This window comes from Apaloderma vittatum, unplaced genomic scaffold (genome assembly GCF_000703405.1).
Source record: "Apaloderma vittatum isolate BGI_N311 unplaced genomic scaffold, ASM70340v1 scaffold39262, whole genome shotgun sequence".
Classification (NCBI taxonomy): domain Eukaryota; kingdom Metazoa; phylum Chordata; class Aves; order Trogoniformes; family Trogonidae; genus Apaloderma; species Apaloderma vittatum.
In genome coordinates, this window is record NW_009704770.1 from 335 (window position 1) to 15,294 (window position 14,960).

Consider the following 14,960-nt stretch of genomic DNA (forward strand, 5'->3'; position numbering starts at 1 on the left):
TGAAAGGTTTGTTGAAGTTATAGGGTTGTTGTTTTCTTAATGAGCATAATTAGCAGTAGAAGCAAATGAAGTGCAGGAGTCTCCTTGTTGACTGAACAATTAGATCTGCTTCTGATATCCAAAACTGAACCAGGATTTCTGCACTGGAGTAACTGCATGAAATTTTGGAGGCTTATTAGGCAAGAGTTAGTCTAGTTTATTGCCTTTCTGTCCTTACATTTCTAAGCCACTGAGTATTTAGCTCTGATGTAAAGCAAGAGATACTCCTGTTTCCTCTATAAGATATATTGAATTAGTTAGCATATATATTATAGCATATAAAAAAAAGTTCAAATCTTGCCTCAAATTTATCTTTTTTCTTAAATTGAATAAAAAAGCTTTCTCTAGAGGCAAACATAAATCTTACCTCATACTGTCCTTTCTAAGCTAGAGATTGTTAGGGATGTGTCAAGATGGAATTCACTTTGTCCATAAGGAATCTAATCTTTTAATACTTTTAGGTTGACACTAATATTTGGTTTAGATCCCAGAATCAACAGAATAGTTTTGCTCCTCCATTGAGGCCAAAAGTTTGACAGCCTGACAGTGGCTTGGGGGAAGAGAAGGTTAGGTATTCTCTGATGAAACAGACCTCGGTGTTTCAAATGTTACTCTGCTGAACACAGCATATTTCATTTAAAATACCGCATATTTTGTTTTTCACTGTGTTCAAGATTAGTTCCAAGGGACTCCCATCTGTGTTCTTGACAGGTCCATCCCAAGGCAGACTTTTGCAGCTGGCTGCTGCTCAACAGGAGCAGAGAAGCCCTCAGTAATGCTCAATTTACCAGCCTCACATTCTGATAGATTTTTTATTACTTTGTTTTTTGTCTCTTATATATGGAGTTATTTCCAGTTAAGACCCAAGCCACATATGTACATGGTAATGTAGTGAGCTGGAAGTGTTTATTGGCTTCTTCAGCTCACCTTTTACTCAGTGAACTCCAGCTCTCATTAAACAGGGGTCACTGAGAGGTGTATAAAGGACAGCAAAAACAATTAAAATTCTCCAAGTGGCAAAAGAAACAGAGACAGAAAATGGAATTGAAAAAAAATTACAAAGGGAAATAAAACAAACAGAAAGGAAGAATAAGAAATTTTAAGAATTCTTAATGTTATGATTGACAGTAAAACAAATATTATTCTGTAACTGGGGAGCAGTGCATCGAAAGCAGAAAGAGGTAGATTTTGGGCATGTTTTCACTTAGCTGACTACCGTTTGGCAGATTCAATGTAAACCTACAATTTTGCATTCTTCTATATGATTTTCAGTGTTCAAATCTCTATAGTTGGTTCTGAGCGTAGTTGTTCGGTGTGGAAATACTTGCAAATTCCAATTTATGCTGAAGTGGTACTCCAGGAGGAAGAAGGCATCCAAAGTTAAGTCCTAAAACCTCAAAGAGTTAATGATGACTTTCTTTCTTTCCTTTTATTAACCAAAAAAAAAGGTTAAAAAAGTCAAGCCCTGCAGGCAGTGGAACCTTCAGGATCTGAACTCGTACAGTACTGCCTTGTGCAGGACGAGGACAGCCTGAAACAGGCACTGAGAAGGCACAGACTGCCTCTATTCATCTGAAACCAGGCTCTGCTGCAGTAAATGTTAACATTTTTAACCATTTCAACACCAAGTGGAGACCTCAGGAAAAGGAGGCTAACCTGCACACTCTCCATGCTCTTTTTATTAGAATGGATCTAGCACTCAAGTATTGTCTCTGGAGATTTGGGGCTCCATTACCAAGGTCACTGGCTCCATCCTCAGCAGCAGTGTCGAGGTCTATATTAGAGTTAAGGATTCACTGTCCAACCTGTTTTAAGCCTGGAAAGCTAAAAAAACAGTTACAATTACAGAATTCTATTCCAAAAGACAGAAGTCAAGCCAATCCACATCTGCACTTCTCTTCCTATCTTCCTTCTTCTATTATTGAAAGCCAAAGGCAAGCCTTCCTCCATATGAAACAAGGATGTCTGAAGGAGGAATTAATAGTTTAAGAGATTGGATACCCCTTAAAATTTTTTAAAAGTAATGCTATGCAGACATCTCAAAACCAGCTCCAGCATTTGACAGACTTGTCACCAAATTGTCATCAACTGCCAGGAGGCTGGATGCATTGCCTGTGAGAGATCACTGTCCTTTCAGCTTGAAGATGCAGCTTCCAGCAGTGCCATCCACACACAGGCATATCCTATATCATATATATATATATATAATTGGAAGGGAAGAGAGAGAGAGAGGGAGACAGAGAGAGATAGAGATGATAGAGGTGAGAGATAGACAGATAGAGATAGAGATAGAGATAATCATAGGTCAACAACTAATTTTAACTCCCAGGTTAATCATACAAGCCTTAATCTAAACTCACAACTGATACCTGTTAAATGATGCCTTCAATGAGAAATAGCTTACTCAGAGGTCACAAAGGCATCTAACGATCTGCAACAGGATCTTTTACAGGTGAAAGAGACTCGGTAGAGAATTATCATATGAAATAAAGGTACCTAACCCAGCATTATATTATGTAGGAACTTCTTCTGTTTTGGCAAGGGGTCAGGGCTCCTGTCTGTTGGCAGAGCCTTACGATTTGCATGTAAGCAAGCCAGTTTTAAGCCAGAAACTCACACTGTACAGTTGATACTCTGACCACAGATCTCATACAGATTGGTGAGACTTCTTTTTATTTCTGCTAGCTTAGAGAAAGAAAGACTGCACCTTCTTTACTTGTGAACACTTTCCATAGGGAGAAGGACTGTTCACTTTCAAGTTTTCCAGTGGACAGATTATGCAAAATGAATAAGATTTACTTACAAGCTCAATTTAAAAGAATTGATCATCAGAAAAACAAGATGATTTTCCTTTGCTCAGGGAAGAGTTAGCAAATGTAATAAGAGGACTGATAAGAACAATCAGCAAAAATTATTTCGAAAAAGAGGGAAGAGAATTTAAAAGAAAAAAGTGTGAAATATAACAGCTGACTATAGCTACAGATGGGATACCTTCTTTCTTAAGCTTTTATGTACCCTGTACAACACTAAAACCATTAAATAGATTTTTCTTCTAGTAAACATATATATATTGAATCAAACTGGAAGCATATCTTAGAGAAGAACTTGGTCCTCTGGTATAATAGCTAACAGACTAAAATCTATTTCTTCACTTAAATAGTTGTATTGTCTTCAGTAAGGATTAGCACATGCATATCCAGCTGGTATTAGATCATTTTATTCCAAACTGTATGTGTTTTGGAGTCCCTTGTGACAGTTATGAAATTCAACCACAAGCTATTGTTGAACTATACATTTAAGCCACCTCTTTAAAAAAATTAGTCTGGCAAGACCATAATTGTTAAAAAAATACAGTTCTCACTTTACATTACCATCCTTCAAAGTTTGTTTAAATTAAATCTCTCGAAGATCAAGTTAGTCATGACCATGTTTCCAATGTGAGTATTTTGGCTTCCTTTCTCAAAGAACAATGGGCTAAATTCACTGTGGATATGAATGAAGATGCTTGATGCAAGCTAAGGATGGTATTTCTCTAACTAGACAAAAGAATGAGCATTTGTGGGTATTCTGCATTTTGTTTCAGGAAAAAAAAAAACAACAACAAACAAAACCAACTATGTAATCATACAAAAATAAAGGATAACCAATAAAAAGCCAGAAGCAATATAAAAGCTTTCCCTTTAGCTAGAAATGATCACCATTAGCACTTTTATTAAATGTTCTAAACTGAGAGTTCTGTGACTCTTAATGGGTCAGGTTTCCAGTTGAGGAAAAGCCCCACGAACATTTCTGTAACTGTAATAATGGCTCTTACTTTTCAGTAATAAGGAGGTGTGATGTAAAACTAAAGCTACAGTGCACAAGAACAGAAATCTTCGAGTTCATCTGCAAAAGTGGCTGGGACAAGCTCCAGGCACGTAGCTCCTGGCACTCCAGGTGATGCAACATAGAGAATATGTCAGCAGTAAGAGACACAACACAGGATCTCAGTGCTGCCATGGATATGTTGAAAATGCCAGGGAGAGTCTTCGCCTCAGCCTTTAGTGACTGAAAACCAAAACTTGAACATACCGAATTGTATCACAGGGAAAGCAAGTAGGCTGGATTTTATCGGTTAAGTGCAGTACATGGTTAAATACAGCTCTCTGGTTGTTTGATGAACCTTTAGCCCTCAGCATGAGTCAGTGTTTCCATAGCAGAGATGCCTGGGAGTCCTGGAGCATCTCAGTCTGTGTCTTTGTCATTGTTTCTTGTTCACTACGAAAAATACTCAGCTTTTGAATATTTGACATCTGCTAAGCATAGGCGTTAAATGACTCCATCAAATACAAAACAGTAGTGAAAAAATACAGTTGCTGAAGCATGAGACAGCACATGTAGGATACCATTAAGTTTTAATGATTCACATCATCTGCTCACGTTGACTTTGACTGAGTTTTTCAGGGAAAAAGAAAGGTTGGGAAGAAGAAAAGATAAAAAAAGTAAAAAGAGGTATTATCATAGAAAGTGCCTGGTGTAACACCTCCTAATAACATTTCTCATTGCATTAGGAAAATGGACCTTACTTGTCACTTGTTATATTTCCATACCCTAAAAAAGGGTATTCTCAGGATGAATACATGAGAAGTTAAGACATGAAAGATCTACTTTAAGGTTCCAGTTTGCCTTTGTAATCTGGGCAAATCTTTAGGTCTACATTCTTATGAATTTGGGGAGAGGCAACTTCTTGCAGACAGTTTCTTCATAGGTTCTCCTGTCCAGAATAAAGGGAAGACACAACCTTACCCATATGTGCTGTGATGTTCCTAAGGCAGAGGGAATCCTAGAGACTCTAAGATGTGTATGTGGGCATCTGCCCAGTATTGCTCTGCTTAATTGCCACTCTTCCTGCAAAATAGCCTTACCTGAAGAAAGACCTTCAGAAACTAACAGGAGGAAAAGAAAGAGGTGGGAAAGAGAAATGCAGATGAGCAAGGCATCAGATTTCAATATTTACCAAATTCAATATTTACCAAAATTACCAAAAAAAGTTGGAACTCCAATAGGAAAGTTAAAAACATTTTAACCAGCATATCTCTTACCACAGTGATTATGCCTTTCTGATGGGATGTTGAACCACCAAACTCAAGTCTCAGCTATAAATTAAGCAGAGCGGGACTTTGAATCCAGCTCTTCCATCCTAGATATAACAGAATCTAAATTGTTGATTGATCAGAACATGCACAAATATATATATGATGGTGCTACCATGCTAAGCCTGCATCTAGCAGAAGTCCGCAGCCACCTGAGGTGTGCTCTCCATACACACAAAAGACTGGGCCCAGCTAAGGAGACAGACTCATTTTGAGGAGGTTTTACATTCAGTCTTAATTTCAGTGCAGTAACAAAGGGATGATTTAAGTGTTTTGAGAGTTCTGTTAATGTCACCTCGCAAAAAAAAAATGCACAGAAGCAGCTCTGTGATGTATCTGAGAACATCAACAGCAGTTACGTGCCCATAGGGAAAGTTGCGTATGTTTGGACTGTGCCTAAGACAATGTCTCACAGATCCTAGGAAAGGTTTTGAATACTCTTGTTGTTTAATGCAGGCAAACTAGATTCTGTGAAACGTAAGTAGCTGTTGAAGCTTTGAATAGCTTCTCCAAATTCATTAAACTCTCACCACGTAGCCTAACATCATACAATTTCTTATGAAGAGATGTAGGACAACATGCTTGGAAGCCTCTACATTGTCTTTAGCCATTCCCAGAGCTGCTGGAGCAGCAGCAGCAGTGGCAACTTACATCTGGGTCACAATGACAGAACAGGAGATGAGCAAGTCACTGAGGTCATTTAAGAGTAGGAGTTATTTAAGGTTGGATGCAGGAATTTATCTTGGAAGGGGTAAAATAAGAGATTTCTTCTAACTGAGCAATGTTTTTCAATAAAGCTTGTACTTTGGCCTACACAAATATCACGTTTTTGATACAGGTCAAGAAGCATGATCTCATTGTAGATACTGGAACTCATACTAGAGTTTTATGGCTTTTAATTTCTTAGTGGGACCAGGGCTGGGACGATAAATGTTAACGTATTAAAGGTTTACAAACCTGAGCAGTATAAGGTTTTCCTACATCACAATCTGATTCTCCATTCCATCACTCTTCATTTATGCTGATCATTGTACTCCGTATTCTCTCTATTCTATGTAAAAGCCTTAAATACTTGGCATAAACATTTCCAAACCTTAATTCATCAGTCCATTAAATGTGCTCTTGTTAACAGACAAATGTCTTACAGAAATGCATTGAAAACTGACAGAAATGGCTTCTAAGAAGTGAGAAAAGCAAATATCAGGAAAACTTCAAGAGTTAAGAGCATCAATGCCAAAAGTAGAAAGAAAATCAATGCAGTACTCCATCTTTAACAAAAGGAATCATTTATCATAACACTTAAACACATTAACAAGCAATGCCTGCATCGGAACAGCTGCAACCATGCAAACCTACTAGTGTGGGATTAATTTAACCAGTTTTGAGAACAAAGTAGAATAAAAGGGTATCTTGCACGTCCAATTGCTATAGAGGTCCGGGGCAGGGGGCAGAAATAACAGTGAAAAATGCTCTTTCAGCAGCAGAAAAGGCAAGGTTATACTGGGTACAAAGAAGCCCCACTGAACAAAAAGGCTGGAGAATGCTACACCACACAAGCAGGAGGATGTATTTCCAAACACAGCATTACTGATCTTCAAATTCTGCCTCCTCCAGTGACTTGTTACATCTCTTTCTTTGTAGATTTTTTTTCCCCCCAGTAGGATTACCATGCACATATTGTAGAAATGTTTCAATGGAGAAGCAAACAGAACCACTCTGGGACAGAGAGCATTTAACCTAGGAGCAAGCAGCAGTCCTTTGCAGAGCTTAGACTTGGCCGTTGCAGACTGGGAAGCTGGAAGCACCTAACATGGAAGGCAGTGAGGACTTTTCCTGCCCCGGTGCAGTCTTGAACCTAAATTATTGAAACATCATCATTTAATATTCCCGAGCAATTTCTCCGTTTATTTTTTTTAAAGAACATTGCTTCCTCCCATTCTTATGTTCTATTCACAGGTCCTTCAGCCACTGCTCATGCTGTGACTGAAAAGGCAGCAGAGAGAAACGACTCAGCAAGGAACAAAAAGGGAGGTTTTATTCTCGTTCTTTATAAATATTGGCACTGAAGAAAGAATAGTACAAATCAAAATGCAGAGATGGGAATATGTGTTTGAGGAGACAGAGGCACCACAGTGAGGAGATTTTGGTTTTATCTTCTCTCTTTAATCCCTTTTGTAGTTTATTGAATGTAGTCAAGCAATGTGAGTCAGTGAAGGTTTTATAAAGAAGGGACAGTTCCCCTGTTTTCAGGAGTGACTGACCATGTTACAAAAGTATTTTAAAAACATAGGTAATTTCCAAGAGCAAAAAAAGAAAAAACTATTTAAATTTACCAAAGATTGCTTCGCTAGGGCCCAATGTCTTGACTAAAAAGTCAGAAAGAAAGAAAACTCAATTGCATATATATTCAGATTCAGATTAATCAACTTCAGCCATATTTCAGTTGAAATTGTTATAGGTTAAAAAGTTGAAGAAAAAAGAAATACTGCTCACTCAAGCATATACAAAGATAAAACATATTAAGTCTAGAATCTACTAATAAAAAATATATTCCTTTCCTGAAGCTACAGCAAGTGCTTCAACATATTTATAGACAGGTATTGGGAAGTAAGACTACATCAGTTACAACCGCTGTTAATTTCAAAGGACAAACGTGTGATTTTACTTCTGCACATACTATTACAATTGCATTGTGTATTTAATTAGTATTAAATTATAAGCTAATTATAACCAATTCAGTTCCTTAGCATGTGTCTACACCTCAGCCTGCTGCCCAGTGCAAATACAGGCCACATTGCCTGCCAAGAACAGCCTGTCTACTTCAGCGGAGAAGTGGGGCAAATAGGCTCCACAGGTACAAACAGGCACTTTCCAGTCTCTACCCTGGCTTGCTTACAACAACTTTAGTTTTTACTGTATCGCACTGTTGCTGGCAGTGTTGACATACCCTCATTTTAATAACTCTGTGGACAGCAAGAAGCCATCAGCAAAACACACCACAGTTCTCAAAAACAGCTTCAGAGCTATGAGCTGCTAGTGAATAGCAGTCTCTGTGAGAGCAGCATGATTTATAATCAGCATACAGAGCCCCCTGTGATTAATATTCATGCTACATATCCCAGAATAAATAGGAGATGCCAGCCTAATCCAAAGCCCTCTGAAAATGATGGAAACCTTTCCATTGACTGCAACAGACTCTAGGTCAAGCCCCAAGCATCGAAGTGCATTTATACATTTTGAAAAAGAAGGAATTCACTCTCCACATGTTTCAGTCCCTCACATTTATTGTCAGCAAACCTCTGGCAAAAGAATGCCTTTCTCTGCAATGGGACTCTCACTGAAGCCAGTAGGAGCTATATATACAGAGACTGAGGACATAATCTCAATGTAAAACCAATAACAAATAAGAAAGAAACTTGATTTTGAAATAACACAAGACAAATTTTAGTGAGAGAGCAAATCTTTCTTCATAAGAAGTACAAAATAACTCAGGTTTTGTATATCTGCAGGTTAAGAAGGAATTTTTCAGTGAGGCACACTGAACCTTCATAATATACATTAAAAAACCCACTCATGTAAGTCTAATACCATTATAACCATCTTCCTTAAACACTGTAATTATAGCCTTAAAGGGTAAGTACATGAATGGTAAATTAAATACGGTCATTTAAATTATTTTATGCAAAGTAAAGATTCTTTTTTACTTATTAAAGGAATTTAGTACTACTTATAGATGTCCTTACTAAATGCAGATTGACAATGAAGTTAAAGAATAAAACCTCATTTATTTTTATGCTACTTTATAAATTTTCTGAAGTCCGATTCCTCTCACAATAGTGTACAGTAATTGGATTAAAACTACCTTCAAATACTTTCCACCACATCTTTTATATGAAACACTTTGCAAAACCCACAAATGTCTATATAATCATTTTACAGCGATTATCAAAATAATACTACGGAATTAAATAAAAGTGGATTCATATGGATTCTCCTTCTCAAACAATAAAATCCTAGCACCATACAAAACATCATGATGTAAAACTGACTGCTGGCTCTCCTTCTCTTTCTTCCATTTTAATAACCAAACAAATTATTTCCCAAAGCACGACTGTTAGTATGCAGATTGGTTTCCAGAGTAGTTTTCAATAATCTTTTTTTCCCTTGCATTTTGCTTCAAGAAGAGAAATATTAAGTAAAAAAAAAAAAAAAAAGAAAGGAAAAGGGAAAGGATACAGGAAATAAAGTCCTAAGGTAAATTAACAGTGAGTCCCCACGGAGGCAAAAGTGGACATTTCGCGACGGATGGTACTGAAAGGGGAGAGCTCCAGCTCTGTGGTGTACTCGTTGTCATTGTCATCACTTGTCACTGTTGAAGACTTCTGGATGCATTCATCACAGCAGCAACAGCAACACTCCATAAAGGCCCGGCTGAAAGGTTTACAGAGACAGAAAAGGAGAACTGGGGTAACACAGGACTTAAAGAACAAAAGGAACTGACTAATGAGATGAAGGAGGTCCATAGTCTGCTGAGAGACCCCTGTGGACATGTAGGCAGTCACAATGTTGCAAATGTTTTCAGGAATGATGCAAAACCCATATAAAATGGTCAAAGCCACCACTGTGCAGTTCATCTGACTCTCTAGCTGAATTTGTCGCTTGTTCCCCCTGGTGCAAGCCTTTTCTGCCCTCCTGATCTTCCTTGCTGTTACCAGCGAGCAGGTAATGGTGAAAAGTGTTGGCAAACAAAAATAGCAGCCAAAGTACCACCAGAGTCTTGCCCCGTCATAAGTGAGAGCTAACACGTAGATGGTGTCAGGCAGGGCAGTGGATATCTTCACCACACACCGTTCTCCTGGGGGGCTGCCGCTGTATTCAGGGTCCTCCTTTGCCAGCTGGCGCAGCACAACCTCAGGCAGGGCCAGCAGCAACGCACCCACCCAGATGACAGCCAGCTTGGCCGTCGTGGAGGTGCAGTTCTCGATCATCTCGTAGTACATCTGCACGTTGGTGGCGGCACGGAATCGGTCAATGCAGAGGGCGCATAGGGTGAAGGTGGTGACTCCGAGAGAGGCTACCTGGGAAGGAGAAAAGGGAAGGCAAGTTAATATAGGTGTTGTCTGGAACAAATGAAACAAAACAAATAAACAACAAAAGAAAGAAGAAAAAACACACGACGGGGACTAAAGGGGAAAAAAAAGGACAGCTACAAGGGTATAGTCCATTATTCAGTGGAGACGGGGAAAATTTCATCTCTTTCAAAAGTCCCCAGTCGATGGCAGTCTTCTTAGGGATGGATGATGAAGGCCTGAACTCACTCAGGCTGAAGACGGAATTAATTTATTGTACATTGGATGAAGGCTGTTCTCTGGAAGAGATTTATACTCTTTCATAGAATGGCTTGGTTGGAAGGGACCTTTAAGATTACCTAGTTCCAACTCCTCTGCCATGGGCAGGGACACCTCCCACCAGACCAGGTTGCTCAAAGCTCCATCCAGCCTGGCCTTGAACACTTCCAGGGAGGGAGCTTCCACAGCTTCTCTGGGCAGCCTGTTCCAGTGTCTCACCACCTTCACAGGAAAGAATTTCTTCCTAATATCTAATCCAAATCTACCCTCTTTCAGTTTGAAACTGTTACCCCTGGTCCTATCACTATGCTCCCTGATAATAAGTCTCTCTCCTCCTTTGCTGTAGGCCCCTTTAAGTACTAGAAGGTTGCTTTAAGGCCACTTTCTCAGCCTGTGCTCATAGGCGAGGTGCTCCAGGCCGCTGAATCATTTTTGTGGCCCTCCTCTGGACTCACTCCAACAGGTCCATGTCTCTCCTATGCTGGGGGCCCCAGGGTTGAACATGGTACTGAAGGTGGGGTCTCACCAGAGCAGAGCAGAGGGGTGACCCTGGCCATGCCTCTTTTGATGCAGCCCAGGATGCGACTGGCTTTTTGGGCTGCTTTCATAGGCAAAGAGAGCTCAACTTGTGAAACACCAGTCAGGTCTACTCCTTGACTGACAAAGGTGAAAGAAATCTAGTTTAGGGGTACCAGTGTAGGAAATAGTTAGGCACCCTGGTGCTGACCACCACCACAAAAAGAAGCATCACAGACAGAATTTAGACTCCACTGTTTTCTGAACTATCACCCAGCATGCATCCCAAAAGAGACTGTCCTTCTGTTATTCTGCCCACTTCATTTCAGCTCAGTGTCCTCCTCTCCTGGAGGCCCATGCAAGCATCTGTGCAACACTCAATGGAAAAAAACCTGAGGAACTGACCAATATGTAAAACCAAATCCCTTCCTCCTCCCCCATTGTTGTTAAGAGGTATTTTTCAGAAAGATCGGTTCCATCACGAAGGTCAGAATTTAAGCCAAAAGAGGAGAGACAGAAGAGCCTTCCTTCAGCACAAGTATTATCTTATGCCCACATCACATGTTCACCAAGCACGCAGAGGATCAGAACATCAAAACCTTCCATATCTACAAAATTTAGGAACCCTGCAGATTAGGCACCTACTGAATGGAGTAAAGTCCAACAACTGGTTTTGTGAACTTTGGCTTTTAAGTGAAATTTTGATGGGATGTGGGCACATATGGTCATCCCATATTGTCAATTCAAAGCGACTGTGTCTGAAACCTTCAGACTTCCAGAGCCTGTGGAAAACCGACTTCCACTATAATAGTAATCTATCTTCAACATTTCATTTAGAAACAAATCACATGAAAATCTAGACCTAATTTCATAGGAAACATCCTGTGAGAGAGTGTACTGCAGGCAACGAGAAGTGGCAGAGGTTTTGTTGTTGAAATGATTTAAACATGGATTGGACAGAGCTCTCAATTATGTTCTGCAAGGAGTAAGCAGAGAGCAATGCGTAAGTTCTCTAGCTTTAATAACCATCATTCTATGCATGAACAGAAATCTTGTACTGTCATGAAACATAATTTCCTATCATTTTATCCTGTTTATAATTAAATTTCCTAAAAAGAAATTTGCAAGAACCTATACACACTTTGGCCTAATCTTATTTCCAATAAACTCAACTTCAGTTCAAATTCAAAGCAGAACTCCCATTAACTTCAGCTGGATAAAGATGAGGTGCCCTGTTGCATTCTAATTCACTTATTTTCTTGGGTCTGCATGCTGAAAATGTGCTGATGCAAAAAAAAAAGAAACTGTTAAATAACATTAGTAATAAACATAAAGAATGCTTACTTTTATCATGAAAAATACAGTTGTCTGTGCAATTAACTGACAAATCTAGGGTATATTAGGCAGTTCACTATAATTTTCCTTATCCAAAATTGATACATGATGATATCTTTAAATTTCATATAGGTAAATTTTTTTTTAAATATTGATTTTCATAATAATTTTGAAATATTCCTGTTTATGTCTTTCTTGTTAAAAGTTCTGCAAAGATAGATAGTACCACTATGCACAATTATATAAATGTATCATTAATTTTGGCCTCCAATATTTAATGGCCATATCAGATTGCTAAAATCGAATATCAGTGAAAAATATTAGGCACTTGGGATTAGAACTGTCAGACAATGGCTTAGTTGGAGAATTCTTTGAAGCAGCGTCCTAAAGGATGGAATGACTAAGAAGCAACCTCTTACTAATTAACTTGCAGGAATATTTAATGATGACAAAGCAGTACCATAAACATTTTTAATAAGCAAACCTATTAATTTAGCAAGTTAAACTGTCTGACAAGACTCAAAGAAAGCTTAGTAAATAGAGCAAAAAAAGAAAAACAATTAAAGAAAAATTACAATTACAGGAAAATCTTAATGAACAGTGATAAACTTAACTAATGAAAGATAATTTTCACCTATCACTGCTGAAACTCAGATTTTTAAATTCAAGACTAGCAACTTTGTTTCCAAAACATTTAAATGTGTGTGTAGTCTTCAAATTCCTTAGAGTGACAGCAAAACCTTTAGTCAGAACATCCAACATGAATAATAAAAGGATCAGGACTCAACTCTCTACCATTATGGGAGACGGGGAACTAACTGAGATTCAGGAATGAATAGGGATTGAAATAATAATCAGCAGAACAGAAGAAAATCTGAGGTTTTGTCTATTTAACATTTTCCCTCTCAGCTCTTACATGAGCCTCTCCCCCTGCCCCCAACACACACGTTTTTATTGCTTTGGCAATTCATTGCAAACAGGCTGTTATACAGTGGCTGAGACATTAGAACTCTGCAGCTGTTAAGACTGGACTAATGAGAGAAGACATGCCTACCATGAACAAACATAACCTACGGGGTTCCTGTCACATTAATTGACCAACAACTTGGAGGTTTAAGACAGTGAAATAGAGCAAGAGGAAACAACTAAGAATGGTGGAAGTCGGCTTTGAAAACTCTTCTGTGGATTTGCTAATCCAGCAAGCTAAACAAAGCCAGTGTTTCTCTGGAACAGGCAGTGGTTTCCTATTTTCTGTAGGTTAAGTCAGTCAGTGATGCCATGGAAAAGCTTGCAGAGAACAAACACTCCCAAAGCAGACATGGATTTGCTCCAGCTGACTTGCTTAAAGGCAGTACAGCAATTTAAGGGTAGGATTACTTACCCCACATTGCAGACTGTGAGTAATAGCCAGCAAAATCAGTGGGTGCTGCTTACAGTCTACGTGGGCAAGAACTGGGACGTGTACTGTGCATGTTCACACAACCTCAGTTTAGGGGTGTTTCCTCATACCTGTCGTACGAATAATTAGGGTTAAGCTGAAAACATGGAAGAAGTCAGAGAAATTTCCTTTTTAACCTGATACACTGCTCTGAACTAAGACACAGAGCAAAGACAATTAATTTGATCGACATCAGGTAAAGGACAAATTAACAAATCCTAATGTGGTGCAAAGCTGCATGGAGTTTAATGGTGCTCTTCTTATTGTACCAGCTGAGTTTCTGGTGTGCCGATACACTGCTGCTATCTTCATTCCAATAACCTGACAAGAAATAAGGCAAGGTAAGGGCCATTCAGACTCAGTATTTTTTTGATCATCACTTACTTGTCTGATTTACTTCCATATAGTACCCGTGAAGATGCTCCTTCAGTCTCTAGACATTCAGGATGACACCACCTTTACATCTATCTCTTACTAGATGATACCAGAAAAGTTCTCAAGTTTCTAACTGTATGACCACCCATCTGCTTTGAGGGAGTGAAGTAACTAACCCCCGCTCTGAGGAGGCATCCACACTATTTGGGCAGATAACCACTGTTGAAGGGATTACCAGCTCCAGCACACACATATGAAAGAAGATATTATTGTTACAACAGACTCTTTCAATACTGTTGCTCCTTTAAAAGCACCGATAGAGGTGTTAGTGGGCACCGTGATGCTCCTTCAAGACACTGCATAAACCTCTGGTCATTAGCTGTTAGTCAACTGCATCAAAACTCATTTGGGGAACTGAGGCCAGAGAGAACAACAGTAAACTCATGAAACATTCTGCTTAATTGCATCAGTTCTCCTCTCTCTCCCTCCAAAATACACATTCCCCTTTCACAAACTTTAACAATTACTGAAATGTTCCCAGGCCTTCCCTGGCCTGTCCTACTTCTGCTCCTGGCTGTGGTCCCACAGCTCTTGTTCCTGGCCTCTAGTAGCAGAGGCTCTGGCTGACCAGGGAAGCAGTGTAGACGTCGTAGTACAGTGAGTAATGCCAGTGGAAATAAGACTCTGAATCCTCTCTCACTAATATCTGCTTAACTAGGTATAGGTAATGGAAACAAAACCAGAAGAGAGATCAGAAAAGGTGTCTTGGGTGAAAAG

At 39.2% G+C, this 14,960-nt stretch overlaps 1 protein-coding gene across 1 annotated transcript; it reads right to left on the bottom strand.

Moving 5' to 3' along the window:
- Nucleotides 1–9,250: 9,250 nt before the first annotated feature.
- GPR37 (G protein-coupled receptor 37 (endothelin receptor type B-like)) lies at nucleotides 9,251–10,249 on the bottom strand (the record flags this gene model as incomplete). The annotated part of the gene is made up of 1 exon (XM_009865158.1): nucleotides 9,251–10,249. A coding segment is annotated over one exon (819 nt), but the record flags the coding sequence as incomplete, so codon positions are not given.
- Nucleotides 10,250–14,960: the final 4,711 nt, after the last annotated feature.